The following is a 26075-nucleotide window of genomic DNA, read 5'->3' as shown; positions in this document are numbered from 1 at the left end:
AAGCAGTGGGCATTTTTTAATGTGATCAATATGCCTCGCTGTGCAATAGGAACATGCAAAAAGTTAGACAGCTTTGATGTAATGAAAGACTTTTCTACTGATTAATGAAGGTACAGATAATTTTCAACATGTGATTTTAATGAAATTGAAATTTTTTAATTGATATTCCTACAGCAATTATTAGTAGAGAGGTACATGTCTCATCAGAAACAAAATTCTTGGTTGAATGAAATTAATTTATCTATGTCTAACATCAAACAGATCTGTTTTTTTTTAACGAAATCTGCTCTATCCAGGGTGTGTGTGTGTGTGTGCGTGTGTGTGTTAAATTGACTCATTCAAGATCCTACTCATGCCACAAACGTCACCAATTTAAAGAAATATTAGAAGTTTGGTAAACAGATCTGTGAGTGAATAATTTTCTTGCATGACCTTCTGGATTTATGCCTCTCACCTCTGGCACTTGATGGAGCGGAGTTTATAATCTGGGAGGAGTTGGAGCGGATTGAACTCAAACTAGAAGACGACGGGCTCGGCTGGAAAAGAAAAGTTAGGTTCTGAAAATTAAAAAGACTGTACTGTAAAGTGAGAAAACAACAGACAGTTTATGAGACAGATGAGAAAATACGAGTACTTCCACACATAATCTCAATGAGATTAATTAGTCTTACCTGCATGTGCATGGCCTCTTCTGGGTGCTCCCCCATCAGGCCGTCGGTCATGATGACCAGGTTTCCTGCCTCGCTCGACGTGTGAGAGGACAGGGAGGACGACGAGTGACGGATGGAGCCTTGCAAATTCAGAGGGCTGCAGGACCAACATGTTGTTTCAGATCATAAAAGTGAAATTTACTGTAAATGTTGCTTTTCTTCCGAGGTCCCCAACATCCTAAGCTTCATTGAATTCATTGATTTATAAAAGCCTGAAAAATTTAGGTACAAAAACTATTAATCCCAGACTCACAATTAGATCAATGTTAATTTGGCCTCATTTGGAAGGTTGAATTATTTGTGGTAATGAAATCTTATATTTTGTTGAATCTTAGCCTTAATAGGCAGGTATTTACAAACAATAACCAAGACTAAAAACTATTTGGCTATTATTCCCTGATGAGGCTCCAACTTGGTATTTTTTTTCTACATTACAAATTTTGCTAATACTTGCCTTTGGCGTGTATTAATAATCATTTATAGTTGAACCAATCCCTTCAACATGTAACCGAGTTGAAGTGGCAAAATACTTGTAAACGTTGTTTCCTCTCGGATCAATTCTTAGATTAATAGCTTAGAAAATGGGTAGATAGAAACAATTTCAAAAAGCCCGACCATGCCCGTAAGTGTCGATCCCGGATTAAAATTAGCGGTGCGGCACAAATTAAAGGATGAACGTTTGGGTGACTGACCTGTGTCTGTGCATCAGCCGGACGCTCTCAGGGCTCATGTGGTTGTGCGAGGAGAGGATGCCTCTGGGAGAATTGACCCCTGGGCAGCCTGCAGGGCCGAATCGATCCATGCCGGGCACACACTGCTGGGAGCCAATCACATACTACTCTGAATATTTACACTGCTCACACAAGCAATGAGCGCAAACATGCCGGATCGAGGGAGAAGCATAAGATTTATATGAAAAGATGTCCGTACCAAACTGAACACAGAACGTTCACAGAGTGCAAGTCCTATTTTACATTCTCGCATGCTTCAACCACAAACTTCAATGCCTTGAAGTGTTTTGATCTATATACAAAAGCGTGTGGCAGAAAACTAAAAGTGCACAACAAATCACCCTCACACTGAAACATGGTGGTGGCAGCATCATGATGTGTTCATGTTTTACTTCAGCAGGAATAGGGGAAGTTAGCAAGAGTTGATGGGAAAATGAAAAGAACTAAATACATGACATCCAGAAAAAAACAGAATGTTTGAATGGCCCAGTCAAAGTTCAAACCCATATAAAAACCTGACAACTACAATTGTTCTCCATCTATTTTAACTGAGCGTACCCTATTTTGCAAGACAAACAATTTGATCTCTTGCTGTGCAAAGCTTGTAGAAATATGCCTCAAAATATTTGGAGCTTCACACGTAGAGAAAGATAGTATTATTATATAGATAGTATTTACTCAAGAAGGCTGAAAACATACAAATACCACACTTTTCATATTTTCTTGGTAAAAAATATTGAGAGCCAGATATATTTTTTTCCTTGTTTACATTTTTAATAAATACATTAAAGTTTGTGGTTGTAACAAAACAAAATGTAGAAAAGTTTAAAAGTCCTTTTTTTTTTTTTTACAAAGTATGTTAAGAACACATTTAAAAAAGAAAAATGAAAACTCACATGGTGTAAACCTGTCCTCATCATGTGGAACTGGTCCACAAGCTTTTTGTGCAGAGGACGCATTTCTGGATGCACCAGTTTCTCATGAACAGCCAGCCCCACTCCAAGAATATGCACCTGACGTCAGAAAAGAAAAAAAAAAACAAAAAACAAGATGTTTCTATTTCCAAAGCATTCTAAAATCTACTAAAGTATTTAAATTGAGTCTGACCAGCTCCTGCATGAGATCCTTCAGATGCGTGATTCGCTCTGTGTCCTCAGGGTGACTGCTGATGTAGTCTTTATCGAAGAAGGCCTTTTGCAGAGAATCAAACAAAAGATAAAGATTTCTGACAGCAACAGCTCTCAACACTCATCACTTTCACACTGGCTTCCCGTTCATCTCTGCCCTGCAGCTCTACCTCCTGATATCTGGCGATGCCGCCGTTCACAGCAGCATCTATGACGCCGTTGAGACACATGCTGAGCGGGTTGATGTTGCCGTGATGCTGCCTGTGTTGGTACTGGCTGATCAAAGTCCGCAGCTCCTGGGTCTTGTTCTCCACAACGTAAATGGCGTTCTCGAGTGGGCTCACCTCCACCTGAAAACACAGATAAAGCCGACGTTAAAGCTGCCGACGCGTCCGATGCGAAGCGATGCGTTGCACGTTTGATATGAGCCCACCAGTTCTCTCCTCTCCACCTCTGCCCAGCGGGCGATCCCAGGGAGAGGACGAGCCAGAATCAGGGTTGTTCTCTCGATCCACAGACTCTGTTGAAGATGCAGATGAAAAGCCGCGGTTATTCTAACGGCGTTGTCTAATATTAGTTAAACCCAGTGGGCATCTGACTGTGTTTTGTAGATAAAAAAAAAAAAAACCTGGCAGGCAGAAACACAGTTGTAGACTGGTGACCTACATGCTCAACACTTTGTGCGGTTTGATTTTAAATCTGGGTTACTGTGTCACGCAAAACTACAATATTATGCATAAGCAAGTCTCTGAAGTGCCCCAGGCTGGTTTTTTTTTTTTTTTTTTTACATTTTAGCTGTAGTAAACACTATTTACGGTTTTGAAAGAACCAATACGTCTTCAATAATTCAGGGAAAGCAGTTAGATCTTTCAGTTTTCAGATTCTGCCTACAAATGTTAGATAGTAGTTGCGATTGGGTTCGAGAGGATTCTAGCTTTATTTTACACATTAAATGTTTCCACAGATGTTTGTGAAATCCGATAATGCCACTTGTCGTCTCTGAACCAAAATCAGTGTCCACAGTCTGTCTGATCACTATAAAGGTGTAAATGTTCCTATAAAAACTCAGTTCTGGGAAAAACGTCAGAAATGTCAGCTAACACTAAAAGAAAAACTTTCAAACATACTGAGATAAAATATACACATATATGGTTTACATTTCATGAACGTCTGATGATGTTTTGTGTTTAAGCAAGGAAAACCAAAATACCTGATAACTGAACTAAAATGATCTTTGACTACAATTCTTTGCTTTGTGATACAGCTTGACAAACCACTTCTCATTGGCTTTCAGTTCTAGTCTTTCATTTTACAAGCAACCCGATTCATTTATTTGATAATGTAATAACTTCATTTTAAACTAGGTTTTGCTAGATGAAGTATTGTTGTTTCATTGAAGTTTTAATTGAACATTTACATATCCTGCACCCTTTACAGCACTGTTGTGAATCATGGTTCCAAGCCAATTGATTGTACAGCTATATAATTATACAATATATAGAGGAATGTGGTGAAATGACTGGATTGTAAAGGCAACAATTGGATTGGCTAGGTTATATGTTGGATTATGACTGCATATTAATTGTGCCTGTTTGTCTTGTAATGTTAAATGATGTTTGGTGTGAATTGACACTGTTTAAGTAAACTGAATCCAATTAGATCCTACAGAAATTAGGTTTGTCCTGAATAATCAAAATAATTTTGCATTTGAACTCTGTTTTAATAAAGACGTCTTTATTTTTTAAATACTGAATGGAAAAACATCCAACACAGTTCATCTCCAAAACTGCATATCTTAAATGCTTGTCAATATAGTGGCTTAACTGGAAAAAACCAGGCACAAGCCCTGGTTTATTTTAAGTAAAAAAAAAAAATAAGCTGGTGGCTTCCACTGTGGCCACCAGGGGGCGTTACACCAACCTAAATCAACTGAGACGTTTATCATTGCTGCTTTAATTACCTGCTGTTTCAACACTTGGATCCATTTCAAGTGCTAAAAGGCTACACCTGGACTATTACTGTTCTGAAAAAAGCCTGAGCTGAGCTGAGAGTGTCAATCCTCCTCATACCCTGAACTCATTCTCCCGGTCCTTAGGCCCCTTGTGGAAAGGCCTGTCATAGTGGAAGCGGCTGACATTGTTTATGCGGTAGAAACTCTTGATCCTCTCAGGCACACGCTCCAGCTGAGGCACATCAGAGATGTCTGAAACTGGAGTCACTGCGTAGATCTGTAAGTCTAGGGAAGCCACACGTCAAGGAAGAGACAGATGGAGGGAGATGAAAAGGAAAATGCTTTTACTGCCCGACTCTGGAGGAACAATGACAGATTGAGGTTTAGTTGTTTTTTTGTTTAATAGGCAACATTTTTCAGTCATCATTAACTTTTTTCTATTAGCACAAAACATCTTTATCTCTGAGTGGCGGCACCAACGGTAGGGAAGTTATAAGGATACACTGGGCGTCGCTTTGCAGGATGGTGTCATCAGGCTGGTTTGTGTGCTGCATTGCAATGGCTTGTGGAAATTCTCCCAGCATCCTTTGCTGGAAATCCTCGAGCCGTTCGTAGTCGTAACCGCGGCAGACAAACTCCTTATTCTGCAGAAAAAAAAGCAGGGAAGTGTTCAAACAAACCTCACACAAACCCTGTACCTCTTATTCTGTTTAAAATCTGTAGCACAAGCCTGCTGGGTCTGAAATTAACTTCCCCTCATCCTTTTTTTTTTTTACTGTTTCAGCACCAGCAGCACAAGCTGCTGAGATAGCAATACTCACAAATTTCAGTTTTTTACTATTAAAAGAAAAACAGCCAACATTATACATTAACATAATATATTTCACACTAAAGTTGTAGTTTTAAAATGAAAAACCTTTTCTCTAGAGCAGTTAAGAAGCGACTATTAATGACTGCACGCACCAAATTTAAAGCAATTACTTATTTTCAGTCCTCCAATGAACTGGCTGCAGCCAAACCCCAACCATAAACATCAACAACTTAATTTGCAACGTGCATAAACACCAGTCGCAGCTGAAACAAAGTGCTGAACATGAGAGATAGATAAGATAAAAGAAAACATTAAATGAATTTTAAAAATTCTACTGAACAAACAAAGCAGTAAAACTGATCAAAATAAAGTAAAATCTAGTCTCATTTGGGTTAAAGGCAAATGAGTAAAATATTTTTAGACGAGTTTTAAAACTGGACAGTGAAAGGGCCTGTCAAATTTATAAGCGTTCTTTAACTTAGGGGTCTCGATATCGAAGGTCTTTATCCCTCAAAGCTTCCACTGGGAATGACCAGAAGCAGCTGGTCAGCAGAGCCAAGTGACCAGGTGAGAAGCTGTATTAAATAAGGCGGAGCGAGGCTGTTTAAGACCTTAAAAACAAATTGTAGGATTTTCTTTTATGTGTTCCTGCTAAAATCGCGCAGCAGCTGCAAACAAGTTTAACATTAGATTTAAACAAGTTGCAGATCATCTTTTCTACACATCAGAAGAAAGCAGACATGTCCACTATCCCATTAGTTACATGTGGGAATAACAGACACGGTCTCCTGCTGTAATGCGGATTTACGACCACTGCAGTCTCTTACCCTGAGGAAGAAAGGAAACTTCCTCCCATAGAAGCCCATCTTAAAGAACTCCGGCTCGATCCTCTGCTGTTCGATGATGTTGTCATAATACGCTGCCTCCATTTTCTGTGACACAAAGACAAACAAGCAGCGGAGCCATGATGAATAATAATTTAATCACACACTTTGCTGAATCCTCTGCTCTTCCAGAGGCGCGTGGGCGTGCTCAGGTAATTGGGACGTTGTGTTTGCACTTCACACCCCACAACCGAGCATCACGGTGACAGAGGGAGCTGAAAATCTTTCCTTACAGCATCACAGAGGATGCTTGTTTGATGGCAGCAGCAGCAGCAGCAGTAGCAGAAACGCGTAGCGTGAGGCACTTTACTTACCCGTATCCAGCTGAGACTCTGATAATCATATAAAGTCTCATACTGGAAAGCCAGCTCCCGGCAGAGAGAGATCCCATATTCCCAGCACTGTGGAGATATAAAAGATAATGGAAGAATGAGAAATGAATCTAAAATTTTAGTTTGCATTAGCCACAAAAAACAAACAAAAAAAAAAAACACCATTAAAATGATCAATGTTGTCATTATATTTGTCTGTTGCGTGTAAGGATTGACGAAGATGGTTTTGATTGAACAGAAGCTTTTACTTGAGAAAAATTTCTGGATACTCCAGCCACTGTTAGCAGCTTGACTGAATGAAGAACAAACATGTTTTAACTGGCAATGTAAGAAGCATCTTTGTTCATGGCAAAAGAGGGAAGTAATTAGATTTTATATTCCAAAATTGTAAATTGACACTGCGCTACCCTCCATTGGGGTTGGCTGTGGATGGTGTATTTTCACAAAAATGCTAGAACCAATTATATGTTGGAGTTTTAACTCTTTGCTCTCCTTAATTTCATCAAAAAGCAGTTTCTGAGTTGTACCAAGGGAAAGCAGCAAGGTTAATTTCCAAATCTTTACATTCCTTCTGGTACCAACTTGCTGGGTGCTTTTTAACCAACACACTGAGCTATTTTTATCCAGTAAAAAATTTTAACACTCACTGCTTGAGGAGTCTCTATAATTTTTTCCCCTTCATATATAGCAATAACTGCAGGAGAAGGCAGTAAGTTAATGAAAGATGACAGTTTTATTTCTTTTCAGCTGCTACCTGGGTCCACTGGGCATTTTCCTCTGCAGAGCATACGGGCCGGTCAACTAATTTAATTTTGCGGATGAACACCGGCCAGGGAGGAGAGGTTTGGGAAAGAAAATTACATTTCAACTGATTGCTCTTCCTCAGTATGAAGCGCTGGATTTGTGCAAAAACTTTTATGTGAGTTATTTACATAGCTCCCTACAATATATACAAATACATCAGAAATTAGCTCCATATCGACCTGTTCAAACATTAAAATCAAGCATTAAATAGTTGTTTATATGATTAGATATTTGTAAGTGTCATACTAAGAAACTGGACTTACTTTAAAAGATACTTAAACTTGTGTGAACAATGCAATTCTGCAGCATATAATCCACTAAGAAATGTTGTTTTCGTAACATGTAAGCCTTTGGCAAATGATCAAGGAGGAAAAATGAAAAAGTTAATGATCAGCTGCACGTTCATGATGAAAATGTAACAGCCCTTCAACAACAGAGACAAAGAATCTTAAACAGAAATAGTACCAGCAACAAGGGTTCTCAAGTCCAGTCCTCGAGACTTACCAGCCTGCCTCCCTCCTCCAAAACACCGGAGTCAGATATCTGAATTCCCTCACCAGCAGTAATTCAGCTCTGCAGAGTTTCTGCTAACAAGTAGTTCATTTGATTCAGGTGCTGGAGAAGTGGGATGATAGCACTCAAGGATTGGACTTGGGCACCCCTGAGTTTCAACCTTCTCCTTTCTATTTAACCACACACATCTACTGATTTGTGTTTGTGTTTCAAACCAAACACAAATCATGTTTGGTTTGAAAAAAAATATCAAATTTACGTCACCGCAATTTTTTCCCTTTCCTCACAGTAAGAGACAGTAAAATGACTCAGACTGGAGAGCAATTAAATCATTAAGAAATGTAAGATATAAAAGACACAGCTGCAGAAAACAGAACAAAACAAAAGTCACTCGCCTTTCCCTTGTTGAAGTAGTGAAGGATTTTACGACTCAGGTTTTCTTTGCGTTGCCACTCGCTCTGACAGGGGTAGTGGAGAAAATCCCTCAGAGGCCGGTCCTCCCACTGCAGCAGCTCCCAGTACAGCAGCAGAGTGAACGCTGCCTCTGTTAACGAATAACAAGTGAACAAATGCATAACTATGTTTGATACAGCAAAGTAACATGAAGGGACGATGGGTTTTTTTTAGAGTAAAGAAAAGCAGAAATTTATAATCAGCATTTTTTTTCAGCAACAGATGGCGTATGACATGAAACACAGTCAGTGGCAAAAATACACAAGATGGCCTGAGCAACATGACTGTATGCTGGCAAGACAGAAACTAGAGGTGGAAAGAACATTAAGGATGTTTAAATATTTCATTTCCAGGATCAGATTGTTGTTAAAATTACAATATGTTTCAAAACACACAACAAAATCAGACTTTTTTTTTTTTTAATGGACATTTAAATTTCCATTAGCACACAAGATCTCAATAACCACTTCTTCCAAGACTAGAGATTTTCTGTAGCGTTCCAAAGGTCCAATGCCACCCAAGCTTTAGCTTCCTCACACGAAATTTATTTCCTCATTTAATATTTTACCATTTATTTATTTTTATGTACCTTTATGTGTAATGTAGCAGTGCATCGCATGCACATTACCTATGTCTTAAAAGCTTCTTTTTGCTTCTATGAACACCTGACATGAAGAAACCAGTACATACATGCAATGATAATATACAAACTTTAGCCTGAAAAGCTTAGAAATGAACCAAGAACATTCAAACAAAGCAAAGCAACAGCAAAAACAACTGTACCACTGTACATCTGCACAGACAGATATTGGTTAACATTCCTCTACGCACACACTGAGGGCTTGAAAGATGAAACCAGACATAATTTGGTGCCTCTAAAAATAAACATTTGCCCCCTTTACTTGTAGGAAATATCTGAATGAACCAATCAAGGCACACAATTGAAGCTTTCCCTTCTGTCGCCTTCCCTTCTGTGGGAGGAGGTCTGTTCAGCTGTTTCAACACAACAGAACTGCTTGTGCTTAAATTAGAACCAAAGGTCTATTTTTAATCTGAGAACGTGCCTATTCTGTAGATCCACATCCCATGGGAAGAAAAAAAAAAAAAGTCCACCAACGTTTTTATTCTGGCGAATTACGTGACTAAACGCCGTCTGTTTGAAAGAGTTTACACTCAAAATGTTTTGTGTTCAAATTAACACCAAGCTGATGAAGAGCCCTCATGTTGTTTTAGTTCAGAGTGAGAGACTGTGGTTTGCCTTTGTCATTGGTTCAATGCATAAAATACGCAGTCATAAAAAATATAACATGCTATAAATATTCCAGTGCTGTTGTGTTACAAGCCTTGAATGTGTTTTGTTAGCCACCCTTCGTGACCCACACTGTTCACTTAAGGGAATAGCTCCCATCCCCCACCATTGTGTCTCTTACTGTTCACCATGTGGCTTACTTCTGGCTGTGTTTGTGCCCCGGACCCCTTGATGTGTGTTTCAAGCAGTGACACGGAAAACGAAAATCAGGACCAGTCATGAGGAAAACTTGCATGAGTGTCATTTAGTGTGTTGACACATCAAGTAAGGCACCCTGGAACAGCTTTAGAGTCGCAAGGTAAAAGCACACGCCATTAGAGTGCAGCTGAGAAGTGCAGATTGCAGCAAAAAAATCAAGTCAGCAGAGCCACAACTAACACATGCAAAAAAGAGAGAGGAGGAAGAGCAACATCCCTGGTAGAAATGGAGCAATCAGAATTTTGTGGTTGGTTCTGGTAAGAATCGACCTGCCAACATGAATTTCAGCTGATTAAAGATAACAGGACTCACAACGTCTTTCTTAGCCTTACTTATCCGGTGAGCAGTCACGGGTTTTTATATCAGAGCAAATAGGATGTCATGCCATTTGTGTGAGAAAGGGCTTGCCGTACAAACACGGGTTTAGTTTTTCTTTTTTTTAATCAATGAAAACTATACTATAGTTCAAAATGAATCAAAATAACAAAACTTGTAACAGTTAATCAATGTTTGTGCTCTAAATGTTACAACAGATTTTAAAAAATAGCTAAATATTGGTTGTTATACTGATATATGCAAAATGTCTAACTTACTAGTACTTTAATGGCACCCTGTGCAACTGTCAAGGACAAATTTATTTAATTGTAGTAGAGAAGACATAATATAACTACACTGTTTACATCTAATTACTATTCTTTACATATAAATGTGCTAATTTCTGGAAATAAATAGGAAAATATTATAACATTCATTGTGTCACCATAATAACGGTATTTCACAAAATAAGCATCAATAAATTCAAGGTCATAATGTTATATTTGTCAACAAGCATGTATAGTGTTGATAATATCTGAGCTGTGTAATGGATCGACGTGTCTTTAATGACTCATATGGATACTTAATGAAGCAGCTACAGTTTGTGAGTAGCACTCTTTAATGCCACGTCCTCAGCCTGTTGCATATAAGCTGCAAAGTTCCCCTGATTTTCTGCTTACAGGACTGAAAGGGGGGATTATAAAATACAAACTGCACAGTAAATCTTTTTCTAAGAAGTAATAATAAATAATAAATCCAAGAATGAAAGAGTAAATGCCAGAAGCACATAATTATCTACCTGACATTTAGGCCATGAATTTAATCAAGGGAGTCTCTGTACTCTTGTTTGATTTTTTTAAGGTTGGAAGTCTCCTATCTATTAACATGTTCATCTGCGTGGGAGCAAATAATAAAACGGGGGTTTGAAACCAGGTTTAATAATTTGATGCCCCATCTTCCTTTTGCATGAAGAGAGAGAGAGAGAGGAAAAACAGAGACAGAGAGAGAGAGAGAGAAGACAAAGAAAGAAGAAAAAAAAAGAAAGACATCTATTCGATATCCAAGTTCAAGTGAAAAAAGTTACACCTGCATAGAATGTTTTTATTTTACTTTATTTTGCTTTTGTTTTTGGCTTTGTTATTAAATGCCAAAGGTCAAAATTAGAATTGTGCATTTTATAATTATCTCTTAATATTCATTTATTTCTCTCTCAGTTTGATACAACAGTTCAATTACAAAAAGGATTTTGTTTCCCATCGGCAAGTTAATGTTGTTCCAACACTCTTATTTGTAAATGGCCACACTTGTAAGGTGCTGTTATCAATAGGATTAGCACCACTGATTCAGTAGCACTGATCACTTTTCTCCAGTGCAAATGTCATACTTTGAATGCCACAATTTGAAACTTGACTGACACACTTAGTTATTACTCCCTTTCCCTTTGTGTGTAATAGGAACGCTGAATCTATTGTGCTTTTGATATCAACAGACACAATATTTTTAGGGTCAATAAAGCAGAGCTCGCCTTCAATCAAAATGAAATTATGTAGTTGTACCTAAAAAAATCAGCTGCTAAGAGGTTCTACAGCAACTAGTATCAAAGTGAGCATTGAGTCGTACCAAACTATGTGACAAAAATGTCTGAAGGTTACCTGTGAAATCCTCTGCCTGAAGATGCAGGTCACTTAGTTTGTGGATGTAGCGGATGTACATGTCCTCCTTGTTCACCTCTGATTTGTAGAAGTTCTGATGTTGCAGTAGAACAAGAAATAAAAAGCAGGTCACTTTTCCCCTTTTTACGAAATGATCACATAAGATCGAAAGTGTAAAGAATGTCTCACCATAAGGTTGACTGAACCGCCGATCTTCTTGTTCTCCATCTCGTCCCCTTTCATGCAGTCCCTGAAAGTGCAAGTTCCCTTTTTAAAGCCCTGAAAACAACATCATTATAGCACGCAACTTTACTTTAGCATACCTGTAATCAAGTATTCTCTCAACAAGTCTTGTGACTGATGTCACAAATGAGATGCCAGTTTCCCTCCATGTCTCCTGCTCAATCTTCTCCAGCAAGCTGGAGGAAAACACACATTGACCACAGATATTAAGTACAGGAAGCAAATGCCAGCATCGTTCAGCTTTTGGAAGTGCAAAAGTTATTCTTCACCTTGGATAAGGACCAAACAGCTGTGTTCTGTTGTGATAAAAGAAACAAAAAACAAGAGGGAAAAAATTTGCAAGATCTTAAAGAAACAGAATATTTCCTTCATAGTCTCACTAAGCATTTGTTTGAAACTCACAACAAGCTGAAGAGCTCTCTGTGGTTGTCATCGCCTTTCCCATCCGACACCATGCTGTCCAGCTTATCCATCAGCTCTGCCTCCACCTGGAGTTATGAACGTCCAGGAACAGGTGCGTTGTGTGACAAAGAGCTACGTAAGGACGGGGCACACACTCTGGATTTCACAACAAATCAATTTTATACTAACTTGTTTGAAATTCCCATTTTTCCTTTGCTCCCAGTCCATCATATCATGAAAAATTGGGATCATAATATTCCGGACCTCGGTCTGAGGAACTAAGGTGACACCAAGGAAGGGTCCCATCATTCCTGGGATGAAGTGTGGCTTGTTGTCACCTAGTTGAAATGGATTGATACAGACAGAAGTGTTTGTTGAACAACTCTGCTAAACATATAAAGAATACACATACAATGGTGTTTTAAGCCACATTGAATTTCTTTAAACTGTTCTTATGAGGCCTCAAGACTTTGTAAAATGATACCGATCCTTAGATCTTTAAGGGGTTTTGAAAATCCCTTAAAATGTCATAATTTCACTGTGACTGCAACAGAATGCAGTGCAACATGGGTAAGCTTAATTAAATATGTAAATAGGTGGAGAACAAAAGCACAAAATAAGAGAAGAAGAAACGTCAAGCCTAAGATATAGGGAAATAAATACTGCTGTGAAGCAATGTGGAAGCTCCTAAAGAATTGGTCTTAAATGGTGCTTTTGTCAAAGACCGCTGCAAACAAAATGCCTAAAGATGCTGCTTAAAGTTTCTCTTCATATTAATATTTCTATGTGTTGACAGGAAACAGCTTCATTCTTTAACTCCATTAGCCTTTTGTAACCGCTGAGTGACTCCTATTCCTGCATGAAGTAGTGAAAAATACAAAAAAAACATAAAGAATTGTTGCTCCACATTTGTGACTAAGCCTGACTTTGGAAGCAAAATATTAAAAATAAATCATAATACATTTGCAATGTACTACAAATACCTCACTTAAATTATTATTGATGAAGTGAGCGACGGTTGACCCACCTAATTTCTGCCACATGCTGAAGAGCTCATATGCCATTATTACTCTCAAATCCCCATGCCTACAAAAGGAGACGATTTAGAAGTGAGTAATAAGATACACTGTTTGAAGTCTGATAAAAATAACAATAATAATAATAATAATAATGCACATGCTTATTTTTAGAATTTGAGAGAGGCTTTTACTTGTCCAGGGTTTTCTTTCTCTTGGCAGGAGGGAGTGCTTCCAGCTGCAGACTGGGTTGGTTGATGTAGAGGACAGTGAGGCTGAAAAAGGAGTTCCACACCTAAAATACAAAGAGAAATCCACATAATTAGCAAGTAATACCATTTAAATGATTACATAAAAAGCATAAAATATCTAGTGGTTTTATGGAGTTATGGGTTTTCATCGTTTGCAAATGCACAGACACACCTTGAAATCAAAATCTCCCTCGGAGAAGTTTTTGTGCAGCGCCGGAGACAGAAACTGAGTCGTCACTACGATGACGCTGCAGAAATACGACACAGTGTAAAGTAAAAACTAGCTGGCTGCCAAGAAGCAAATTTAAACACTTGCAACACAAGCATCACCTTCGGATGAGTCTCTGGATTAGAGAGCTGGCTTTGTTCACTCACCATCTGCGGGATAAAAACTGTACAACAGAAGCAAAGAAGCAATACTTACTGGCTGGTTAGGAGACGCATGACGCTCCAGTCTCTGGGGAAGATAGTCAGCTTCATCAGGTTTCGAAAAACACAGAAAATCTTCAACAGAAACTCCTGCGGGAAAAGATGCAACAAAAATCTGCTCAGTCCAAGTGTGCAGCCAACAGACGGCAGTACAAACTTTCCCTGATGTCAGCTCAGGACTGAAACTGAGAGAACTGAGCAAAGACGTTATCAGACTTTTAGACTCTCTCGCCTTTAGTTCCTCCTTGCTATGGAAACTGTTGAGAAGGTGGTGGAAGTGGATCTCTGTCATCTGTCTGAGGAGAGAAAGGAGGCAGGAAACGTACTCCCCCTGCAGAGAGAGAGAACAAGTACGAAAACACATAAATAAACCTGCTCAAAATAATGACTAAAGTTTGCGGAGTTTTGTTATCATCCTTCAAAGGGGCAGATTGAGTGAAGGCTTACCGTTATCTCCGCGGTGCACTGGGGACAGCGTTGTCCTCTGGATGTCTCCACAGAATGAGATTTGCTCATGATGGACAGCAGAGTCTGCAACAGCACATCCAGAAGGCTCTCCACCATCATTTCCACTTCTTCTTGAACAGAGGACTCCTGAGAAGACAGTCAAATTAAAAGAGGATGAGGAAAACTTTAAACCACCATGAAGTATGTGATTGATAAAGTATGGCGCCTAGGCTACATTCACACAGCGGGTCTTCAGTGTCATCCTTTTTTTTTTTTTTTTTTGGATGGGCAATCAGACTAGTGATTTATTACTACTGCAATCACACTTCTGTGTGAACAGTTTATGACCCCAAAGCAACCCGCATTCTCAAAAGTAATAATGGATCGATTAATTTGATCCATTCATGGATCGATTTAAAAGTTGTTGAGCAACGGGAGCCAACGGTACTGCCAAAAGATCAGAAAAAGAAGGGAAAAGGTGAGAAAAAATTAAAGTATAACTACTAGCAATGGCCTTTCGTGGAGCACTGATGTCAACTTCTGTAGAGTAGTCTATTTGGAAATGTAGTCAGATGACGTAAAGGTCAGATAAATGCAACATGATCGTTCTGACTGCAGATGCTTTGAAAACTATGTATGCATGTACTACGTATTCAATTTAGTACCACAAATGGAAGTAAAAGATCGAAAGAAGGACAGAAGGAAGGGTAGCAGTAGGATGAAAAATAGCGTATGGAAATAAAAAAGGGTTTCTGATCTCTATTTTAATGTGTCATAATTATTTGGACCTGGAAAACCTTTAAATAAAGTTCAATAGTTCTCTGTACTTACACACACTGGAATACTAAGCTTAGTAGAACTAAGTAACCCTGTAATTATGGACTTGGTAAAGTATACTGCACCATGGAGCTGGTCTTGATTATTGAAAAGATGCTGCTCAGGATCCCAGAACAAATGAGCAGCTCCCTCTGCTGGCGCAGATGTAGATGGATGTGATGCAGGACGACTGGCAGCAGAATACTCCGGGACTCTGAGACAACAAGCAGGGGGGGGGAAGCAAGCAGAGAGAGATGAGGCGAAAAGCAAGATTATTGTGAGGTAAAAAACAAACAAAAAAAAAGATCCTAAGTCCTTCATGTTTGTCTCACCAGGAAAGAAGAAGAGCCGGCTTTCAACTGTACGAGCAATCGACTGAAGTTTGACCACGTCCATGGACTGACCAATGTCCACTGTGCTGGGCATGCTCCCTAGTGTGCCCCTGACATATTCAGCTACCTCCTGAACGGTGAACATCTGCAGCAGCTCATCGAAGATGTCTGGAAAACTGTTCAACAGTGCAGCCTATGGGGGCAGAGAGGGACACAAAGAAATCATTTACAGCACACACATATGAAAAAGTGTCAGCATGAACACCCTAACAATGACACTTAACATTTAAAAAGATATAAAATATACAGCAACATTATAATACCTAAAATAAGTAAAACAAGCATATTGCTACTGATTCTACAAGACTTTTCTTCAATAAAAGCTAAAACTATAGTTTATCTATATTGTTTAAAACAAAACCAGTTTCTGAAAAAAAAAAAAAACATCCTGTTGGAGAGGGCTGATGGCTTCACATCAACTGCTGCATTGTGGATCCAACACATGGGGGCGCTGTAACTTACTGAAAAGGAGGAGAGTCAGGAATTATGACCAGAGAAAAGCGTGCAGCTGGTCACGCCTCTAAAGTGTCCAGGATCAAGCCATGGACAGAGCAACAGTGACAATAAGGCACTGAAGCCTCAGTTAAAGTAATATCTAAAATAAAAATTACACCAACACTAATACGACAAAACACAAATGAACAAAAATCATTCAATAACAACAGCATAACCAAAGGAAATATATAACAAAATGACAACTGGTAAAAGAGGAAAAGGACTTTTTGTGAAATTAGAATATCACTGAAAAGATCATTTATGGTAGAGAAGGAAAAAAATAATAATTTTATAATACTTATTACACATAAAGTGATAAACTTTAAGTGCTGATTAGGGTTTACAGCTAATAAAACAACAACTAAAGTTTACTAGAATATCAATAAAAAGCATTTAAACAGAAATGTCATGTTAGGGTCGACATGATTATGGAGAAGTGTGCTTCCTTCACAGTCATTGAGATTCTTCACAAGGAGGCTAAGCAACAACATGCCATTGATAATATGTTGCCTTTTTACTCAATCTTGTTGGAAAATTGACTAGAAGGAAAAAGTATGACACAATTGTCACCATCCTCATGTCAAACCACTCCTGAACTAGAGACAAAGTCAGAGACATTGTACCTGAGCTAAGAAGAAAAAGGACTACACTATTGCTCAGAGATCCAAAGTCATGTTTTCAGATGAGGATCACAGTCAAGAGGAATATGATAGACCAATTAATCTGGACAATTTGGATGCTACTATAAATAAAACAACCCTCACAGGAATATGTTTCTATTTGCGATACTCAACGATAAATCAGCCGGAAACATGAAATGCAAACACTTGAAATGTACCACCGTGCTTGTAATAGCATTGTCACCTCCGAAGCGGTTACACATTTGTACCGTGTGTATTTTGAACCCCAAACAGTGAAAACGTTTGACAGGATCTGTCTAACCTGTGTGAAGACAAGATTCTCTGAGCTGCGGCTGTCCAGACTCAGGACAAAGCGGATTGACTGGAAAAGCTCCTGGATGCTGGCCCTGAACTGCTCCTCCTCCATCCCACAGGTGGCCCTCGAGTACAGGATGCGAGACTGGACTATGAACTTGAACAGATACTCCAGTGCCTGCGGTGAATTAAGTGCAGGATACGGACGGAGACAAACAATCAGATAACCCACCGTACATGTCATCTCATACTTTTAGTTCCCCGGCAGAGGAAGCAGGCCTGACCACCAAATCAGTTTAAGGTTAAAAATCAATATATGAAAGAAATGATTGCAATCGGGCAGTGCGGTGAAATATCTTTTACCATTATCTTGTCACAAAGGCCACATGAAAAGGCCGCACTCTTCCCATCAATACCCGCAGAGCTTCACAATGACTTCCTTTCAAATAAATTGTGCAGGGAATTTACTCCCCGAGTTCCTCCTGTGGTGTTGCATTACTTCTTATCAGCTCCGTTTCTGTTTGACCATTTCCTCTTTCGGAGCTAATTAATCCCCACTGAAGGAGCCTGATCGGAAGAAGGAGGAAGCGAGTGTGATACTTTACCCTCATCGCTTCCTGTATGTGGTCCTGCCGGACTACCTCAGCCGAGCGGTCCATGTACCACTTCAGGCATCGAATCAATTCTCTGCAGACAAATTAGCTGGAGTTAAGAAACTTCACAGATATCATAAATGAAAAAAAAAAAAAAAAAAGTTTTAAACAAGCTGCAGATTGAGAGAAGAATAGGGTCAGATTTGCTTTACTTGTACGCCAAAGCGCCGGCAAAGTGGTTTTGGATGTAGGAGTCTATTACTGGTCTGAAGTGGTAGAACCGGCTGTCCCTGAGCAGGTTAATGATGAACACCTGCGAACACAGATATACACGTTACATCCCATCTCCTCTGCAGAAAAGTCACAAGACATGATTTAATGTGTGAGCCCAGCTGCGTTCTTTGGATGCCCCTACCAGAGACTGGAAAACGAGCGGTCCGTATTTGTCCGTGTTGTCGTCTAAAAGACAGAAAAGTGTATCCAGGACATCTCTCAGGAACTGCGATGGGGGAAAAAGTAATAATGTCAAAACAACTGTGGCATGATCTAAAACGGAATCAAAAGAACCTAAAAAAAAAATTATAGCTCCTTCGGTTAAAAATGTAACATGTTTTCATTTATTCTGAAATTATAATATGACCTAACAGCAGTCTTAAATGCATTTCCATGTATTCAGAATATGAAAGATGTAGAAAACACTTTTTTTAATCTCATCAGTGTCCGTGAGTTTCCGATCAGTAATCATTGAATGTTGATGTTAACTTTCTCATAGCCATTCGTCGTACTGACCCTGTGTGACCCTGTGCATTTACAAGATTTTTTTTGGTGTGGTTTTGGAAATTGACGGTCTGACGGGACAAGCCCCTCCCTCCTCACCCACTTCCCCGCTGTCTGACCGTGACGTTTTCCGCTCTCTTCCTGAGTGTCACGCTAAGGCTGCTGGAGGGTTAAACGACTTGGTTACATAAAAGATGTGGTCGACTCTACTTGAAAACTGGAAATGGGTCTTCACTGGGTCTTTCTGATGAATTACGATCTAAATCATATGGCCACTTCAGATCACAAATGGTTCACTGGGCACAAAATTAACCTTCTTCAATAGGCTTCGCAGCCCCCAGATATAAATCTCATAGAAAACCTGAGCAGAGCTGAAGAGAAAAAGAGTATGAGAGGAAATCTCTGCATAATCGATTGAGAGATTGTGCAAAGACAAAAGGTGAACGATTACTTTCTTGGGAAATGTTAAAGATTAGTCTAAGTGCTCTTCTATCGACAAAAGGAGATTTCAAAACATATAAATAGCAAGAATGTCAATAATTCTATGTACTGCATTTTATTTCATGTAAAATTCCCCACTGTACTCAAAGGTTCGATTATTCTTTTTATTTTTCAGTTTCAGATTGTTTGACAGTAAAACAGATAAACGTGTTTCTCGAGGTTGTAACATTTTTACCAGGAATGCCAGTGATGGCGAGAATTGCTGTATGAAATTAAGAAAGAAGGTAAATAATCCATTCATTCCTCATCGTCTCAGAAATAATGGTGTGATGACCTTCACAATCTCCTCGCCGCTGATCTGTCGCAGTCGACCAAGGATGTCCAACACCCTGTCCGGATGGGCCTTCCAGTTCAGGAGGGCCAGGAGGTCCACTAAAAATTAAAGTAAACCAACATTTGCTGAGTTGAATCAAGTATGAAATATGGAGGACTGGTGTGTTAGCTGGTAAATTACCGTTCTGAGTGAGTTTTGTGGAGCAGAGGATGGTGGAGACCCAGAATGTTTCTTTAGGGCTCCTCTGGAAAGGCAGGTTGGCTGGCAGGTTGGGGCAGCTGTTGAAGTCCTCCTTGCAGCAGGGGAGGCTCAGGTACAGCCCCTGGTTGCTGAATGTGGCATTTTCATCACACTAATGAAGGACGGACATGGGAAAGGACTGCTCAAGTTTGGAAAAATGGCAAAAAAATTTCACAGCAAAACGACCTTTATAGGAACTTCATGAATGTTTTGGTTTATTGATGTGCTTCATAGTTGCTTGTACGGCAAATTCAGCATATTAGTAGTGTGTCACTGAAAAACTAAGACAATTAATTATTAATTTGAAATGTGACACTGAAATACATTTTAAACATAAATTGAATAAAGAATACATTTTTTAAGAAGCAAAAGATATTAATCTAAAATCCTAATATATGCACACATTGAAAGAGTGCAGAGAACACTCAACAGACCAAGAGCCTGTACTTTATCTATTATTAATTCAGAAATAGAAGCAACAATTCACTTTCATTTATACAAACAAAAATAAAAATAAGCAGGTAAATGTTCGTGACGTCTTTAGTTCTAGCAGTTATTAAGTAACAGGTTCTCTGGTTTTGGCCATAAACTCAATGAACCTGTTTTGTGAGTCGCATGTGAGTTCAAAACCATTTAGTTGATTCAATGAAGCAGATCATTTCTGCAGAAAACTGGTGGGACACCACAGACTAACTGCAGAAAAAGGTAATAACCCTCGCAATGCACACATTTTCAAGTAAGTGCACCGTTTAAATATTTATCCTCTAGGATTCCAAAAAAACAAATAGAACAAACTGGAATTATTTGGTATCTAAAACGTAGATATTAATCACTTGAATACTCTTATAGTGTTAGTAATTACACAGCAACTACTATAGATATACAATTATTTATTTTATTGCTTCAGCGTGTTTCTGAACCACTTCTTAGAGCTACAATACATGCTAGCATGTTAGCACCTGCCCGTCTTTCTGAGCATTCTTTGGAGAACAAAGTGTCCAGAGTTGAGAGAGATCAAACTGCACAAGGGAAGACAGATAACACAAGAAAATGACAGACAACAGCCCTGGGCCAAGCTTGTTGTGAGATATTTTTGGATCAGTCATACATGGCTGTTGAGTTTCATAGATGGAAGAGCAGAAAGGATCTGAAGTTGATTTTTTTTTTTAAAGTTCATATTTTCCATTGCAAAGCGTGATTTAAAAAAAGTATAAGATGTGAAGACGATACAAGTTAATTCAAGCTAAATATACATCCAATGTGAGTGTTATGGGATCGCCGCACCTTGTACACATACAGCTCATGGACCTCGTCTGAGAGTGTGGTCCCATCCTCTCTCATCAGAGGAGTGAAGGCAAAACCAAACAACTTTTTCTCTCCTTTGTCTTTAGCTGAAAAGAAGAACATGATATCATGCCTCATGCACGTTTGGATAGCGCCGATTTTGCTTTTTCTTTTCCCCAGAGGGTTTGATTGTGACAGAGCTACAGTTGTGACTCACTTGAACAGTGTCTGAACTCAAAGCGAAGGTGGGACCCCCTGAAACGGTCGATAGGGATGGGCAGCTTGACCATCTCGCTCCAGCGAGGGCTGTTGTTGTGGTAAAGAACGAACGAGCGATACTCCGAGGCGCTCGGCTCGCCGGTGCCCAAGCTGATGCAGTCCTGCAGAAGGAAAAGAAGCATGGGAAGAAGGTCAGGCTCGCTCTTACTCACATACTGATGATATGGGACATGAGAAGTGATGCACGTGTGTGTCATACTTTGAGCGTGTCCCCGTCAGCGTAGAGAACATACAGGGTGACTTCAATGTTCTTCTGGACACTCTTGCCACCCCTCTCAAACTCCCCTCGTTCCAGGGTCAGATACAGGTCATTGCGTGTATCACCTGAGGCAATTAAAAGTTTGGAGATGCTTTGTTTAAAGGCAACTGCACTAATTTTACACATCCATCCCATAATATTGAGCCTCTTATAGCTCCAGAGGGAGCTACAACTGATGTTCTTTTCTTTTTTTCTTTTTTTTTCTTTTTTTAGACAATTAAAAAGTAAACTGGATTAAAGCTACATAAGGGAAGTAGAACCTCTCCCAAAAAAGTAGACCGTCAAAATGTCTCCTTCATCTGCTCCACACGTGAACTCCGCTTGGTCAACATGAATAAATAATCTTCGTGAATCACATTCTACGCCACTGTTCTTTTTAATTCAAGATGACCCTGCTGAGTTGAAGCACGCACGGCCTCATGACTGCCTCAGCACCTTTTTGTAAGGTCAGTGTTTATTGAGACAAACATCAGAGGCAACACTGGTGGAAGATATTGCTGTTATTTATAAAATCTGATTATTGTTATTTATATCAAAGCCATTTCCTTTGGGACAGATGACTCACAAGGAGAGATATTGGGGAGGTATTTCAAGTGAAGCAGAGAGAAGCAGGAGTGGAGAGGAGAGGAACGAATTGTAGATGGTCAGTACAAACAAAGAACCACATCGTGAACGAATGCTGTACTCCGAGATAAACTCAAGCCTCACTGTCTTTGAGCTTGAGGACTGGTCCCCTTTGTGCCTCTTTACAGATTTCCTTTGTCTATTTATTGGTCACACATGTTTTGGAAGACCAAAATAATTTTATAACCTGAGTAAATCTGCAAATCTGCAAAACATTAGTGTTAGTTTACCCATGTTACCTCATCAATTAACTGTGATAAACCACATTTATTTAAGCTAGCTCCAGTTTCACAAGCAACACTCAGGCATGACTATTCACCTAAACAGAACCTGTCTGACAACATGAAGTAGGCTAAAATATCTAAAAACAACAGGACATCATGCCCCAGTCTAAAGAACGTCAAGAAAAGATGACAATGTCATGAAAATCTATCAGTCTGGAAAGGATCACAAAGCTATGAAGGCTGTAAGATACAAAAGGCTATTATTCTAATAAGAGAAATCATAGAAAAGAGGAGAGCCTTCCCAGGAGTGTTTGACCTACCAACATTAGTGCATTGACAACTGATCCAGGATATCACAAAAGAACCAAGAACATCTGAAGCACTGGAGGCTGCAGCTGCTCCAATTATTTAAGGTCAGTGTTCGTGACTCAACAACAAGGAGGAGACTGTACAAAAATGGCCTCCATAAGAGAGGTCAAAACCTTGACTTTGTCTCTGTCTAATATTTACCAAAAAAATATTGTGATGACCTTTTAAGACTTTGGAAATACCATTATGTCGACGGACAAAACAAGGAAAGTGTAACATTTTAAAAATGTTACATCTGGCACAGCACTTCAGAAAAAGAACATCACTGGAGGAAGCTGATAGAGTAAGAGAGATGATACAGTATGGGAGACAGCAAGAAAAAGAGCCCACAATATCATATCTACAGTGGTGGTTGTATGGTGGTCTGGGCCAGATGAAAGATTTATTGTAAAGACCTGAAGGCAGTCGTTACACCAACCAATCTTTGGGTTTAGGGATCAAATACTTTTCACAGCTCTGTAAATAAGCTTAGCAGCTGAGCTATAGCTTTTAATCTCATGCATTGTTGGAAAAAAATCTCCATAAATCTAAACCAAACAACACAAGTTACTGTTTCCAATTATACGTTCCTCTCTGCAGACCTCTGTTTCCTGCTGTTTTCTCCAATTCTGTCTTACATCTCTCCTGCTCTATCCACTTCGACATTCAAGTGCTTCCTGTTTACCAGCATCTGTGACCTTCCCCTCCTTCCTTTCCTCTGAGCCATCTGGCCTTTGGGCTCCCCCTCCTGTCTGCACCCCCTACCCCCTGCTGCTCTTTGCCTCTTTACCTGGCAAGATGACATCTGGGAAACCCAGTTTGCGTGTGAGCGCCAACGCCCTGTTGAACACAGCCTGGTTCTCCCGTCTGATCTGCTCCAGCTCACCTCGCAGCAGCTGCAGGGAAATGATGAGGCCTGCAGAAAGTGGCAGCGGGGGGTTTTAGTGGCCACATGTGGATGTGGGAGGGTGAATGGGAGGGTTGAGGAAAGAGGACAAATAAAGATAAGAAAGTAAAAAAATTGAGGAAGATTAAACAAGAACAGAAAAGAAGAAAGAGCAACGGTCAGGATGTTGGGATAGAGAAGAAATGGCCATAGAGATGCGATCAGAGCCAGAACAAAGAGATGGGAAAATGTTAAGTTATTATCAATTGTTGCCATATTCTTATAAATATTAATTAAAATTTGAAATCATTGAATATTTGCAACTGATCCCAGATAGTCTTCACGACGCACACATGGCAACGACTTGTCAAAGAGAAGGAAACCAAATCGTTAATTACCACTTTTACTCTAAATGGGAAAATTAATTACACCTATAAAGAAAATTTACAAATGGTAATGTAGAGTAAAGAATAAACATAGGCACAACTATTTATAATATCAAGCTGGTTTGTGATTTAAAGGTATGCCAATGCAGCAGATGTGCTCTGACTTCTTTTTGCTACCAGTATTATAACCCCCTGCTGGTAATTAGAAAAAGCGCAGGGTCAACAAACTTTCACTGGCTTCAAAAAGCTCAACTGTGTCCATCTACAGCATAAACTCTATGATTTCATGTTTTTAAATGTCGATACTTGGTTGTTAATCAACTATCTGCTATGTCAGCACATATCCAAACTAGTTGGACAGCTGTTTTTCTAAGTAACTGCTGCATTGGTAGTTGTCAGGGTGGTTGTAATAAAATAAAAGGTTTACAGTTTCCCAAATGTACAGATTCAGTTTGTTCTCTATAAATACATTTAAATCAATATTAATCTCTTCTGTATTTTTACAGTGTGATAATCTCAGACTAAACCTATAGGTGGAAAAATGTGCACAGTACATAACTAACGAGTCAAGAAATGTTTCCTAACAATAACCTAGAAGGTTTGTGATCAGAAAACACGTTTACCATAATTGGTGCTGGGAGCTGAGTACTTGGTGTTGGACTTGCGGATGATGTTCTCGTGGACCTGGTACCACTCATTTTCGTTGTTGCAGCTGGGGAGAAAGAGAGTCGGACAGGGTCGTTTACAGCTCACCCGCTTCTAAATCCAGATGGAGGTTTTAGGACTGTGTGCACGGGGACCACATGAACAGCATGCGTCCCAGAGCAGACTTCATCCTGGAGAAAAGGTAGCAGCAGGGGGAGTTGCTATCAAGCAGCACATTAGCCCAAATGCACAGCTCACTAAGCAAACCTGACAGCCAGCTCTCTACCAGCCTTTTTCATTACTGAGGGCCCAAAGGCCCCTGGGAAAGGCACGAGGAAATGCACAGACTGGAGCCTTATAGGAGCCGACAGTTTGGAGGCAGCAGCACTGAATCACTGCTTACTTTTTTAAAAGGAGGAGCTCTTCACGTTGCCGGAGAAATCCAATAAAGACATAAGCTCTCTGTTCAAGAAATCTTTCTTTCACGAGGCGCCGTGGTGTTGTCCTAATGCAACTAAATGGAATAAGTGCGTGAATGACCTCTGACCCACAGAGGAGGCAACAAGGTGACATTTAAGCTGTTGACTGATGAGAAAATATGCTGAGCTTGGTGTTATGTTGCTTTGTCCTCTAACTTTGCTCAATTATCTTTCTGTCATCCCGCTCCATCTCTTTGCCTCTTCCTCTCCATCTCCCTCCTCCACTTTCTTGGCCGGTGGAAAGGAACAGCTATCTGTGGCGAAGCCTAACAGCAGAAGCCAGATTCACAACATGCCAGGTGCCCTATATCCAACCCAGGGCGAGGAGCTATTGATTTTCCAAAGGACACTTCATTATCATTCCGGTCAAAACACACCAGCACCAACACTGAAGAAACAGGCTTTCACACACGCACAAAAAAAAATCCACACATGCATTAATTACTGTGGAGAGTTTATAACTTTTATTTCCGAAAGGACACACAGCCAAACTGCAAAGTGAGCCAAGCAAACTTGAGAGGAACAACATTTTCATCAGGGATATCAGAGAAAAATAAAAGCAGACAAGTAGCTTCAGCGGCATACTCACGTGTAAACTTTGAGTACAAAGTCCTTCTCCTCTTTGAGGTCTGTAATGGTGTGGAAAACATCGCTCATGGCAAGCACGGCACATCCATAAGGTCGTCTATACTGGACGTGTGGCGGGCCTTTCTTTGAGTCATTCAGCAGCATACGACCTGGAAACAAAACGAGGAGACAGTGCCTGAGAGGAATACAACAAGATCTTAATCCTCCAGAAAGTGAGTTTGTTCTTTGTGTTTACCAGTTCTTATTACATGTGCAACAATGTACAGGTCTCTCTTCAAGTCTTTACTGCTTAGGTCCTATGGAAGAAAAATTAATATAATATATTGGATTATTAGAATAAGAAATGGTAAAATATTCCTCACATTTTATCACATTACAAAATCAAACTTCAATACATTTTATGTGACTAATGGAGGAGCTGGCCAAATGTTGACAGGGCAGAATCCTCAACATAATTTGATTTGGAGGACCC

General features: G+C 39.6%; 1 protein-coding gene across 1 annotated transcript in view; it reads right to left on the bottom strand.

Annotated features, from left to right (window-relative positions):
- Positions 1-26075, bottom strand: part of LOC106908648 (dedicator of cytokinesis protein 3-like) — a gene marked incomplete at its 5' end in the record, with an annotated part of 46216 nt that overhangs the window by 4311 nt on the left and 15830 nt on the right. The window contains 39 exons of the mRNA XM_088007530.1: positions 455-536; positions 672-807; positions 1403-1545; positions 2338-2454; positions 2549-2632; positions 2739-2918; positions 3002-3088; positions 4638-4804; positions 5022-5163; positions 6158-6262; positions 6529-6615; positions 8259-8407; positions 11791-11884; positions 11980-12040; positions 12114-12209; positions 12303-12329; positions 12436-12521; positions 12625-12773; positions 13463-13521; positions 13646-13746; positions 13875-13950; positions 14127-14221; positions 14364-14462; positions 14579-14725; positions 15481-15608; positions 15727-15919; positions 17224-17394; positions 17822-17903; positions 18022-18122; positions 18225-18308; positions 19362-19459; positions 19542-19713; positions 20886-20992; positions 21103-21265; positions 21364-21488; positions 23410-23535; positions 24515-24603; positions 25605-25752; positions 25839-25899. Coding sequence (XP_087863656.1) covers positions 455-536; positions 672-807; positions 1403-1545; positions 2338-2454; positions 2549-2632; positions 2739-2918; positions 3002-3088; positions 4638-4804; positions 5022-5163; positions 6158-6262; positions 6529-6615; positions 8259-8407; positions 11791-11884; positions 11980-12040; positions 12114-12209; positions 12303-12329; positions 12436-12521; positions 12625-12773; positions 13463-13521; positions 13646-13746; positions 13875-13950; positions 14127-14221; positions 14364-14462; positions 14579-14725; positions 15481-15608; positions 15727-15919; positions 17224-17394; positions 17822-17903; positions 18022-18122; positions 18225-18308; positions 19362-19459; positions 19542-19713; positions 20886-20992; positions 21103-21265; positions 21364-21488; positions 23410-23535; positions 24515-24603; positions 25605-25752; positions 25839-25899 — 4417 coding nt within the window. The remainder of the gene's footprint in view (positions 1-454; positions 537-671; positions 808-1402; positions 1546-2337; positions 2455-2548; positions 2633-2738; positions 2919-3001; positions 3089-4637; positions 4805-5021; positions 5164-6157; positions 6263-6528; positions 6616-8258; positions 8408-11790; positions 11885-11979; positions 12041-12113; positions 12210-12302; positions 12330-12435; positions 12522-12624; positions 12774-13462; positions 13522-13645; positions 13747-13874; positions 13951-14126; positions 14222-14363; positions 14463-14578; positions 14726-15480; positions 15609-15726; positions 15920-17223; positions 17395-17821; positions 17904-18021; positions 18123-18224; positions 18309-19361; positions 19460-19541; positions 19714-20885; positions 20993-21102; positions 21266-21363; positions 21489-23409; positions 23536-24514; positions 24604-25604; positions 25753-25838; positions 25900-26075) is intronic.

This window comes from Poecilia mexicana, unplaced genomic scaffold, assembly GCF_051168715.1.
Source record: "Poecilia mexicana isolate PSO_F unplaced genomic scaffold, ASM5116871v1 scaffold_7, whole genome shotgun sequence".
In the NCBI taxonomy this organism is placed as follows: Eukaryota; Metazoa; Chordata; class Actinopteri; order Cyprinodontiformes; family Poeciliidae; genus Poecilia; species Poecilia mexicana.
This window is presented reverse-complemented; position numbering and strand designations above follow the sequence as displayed.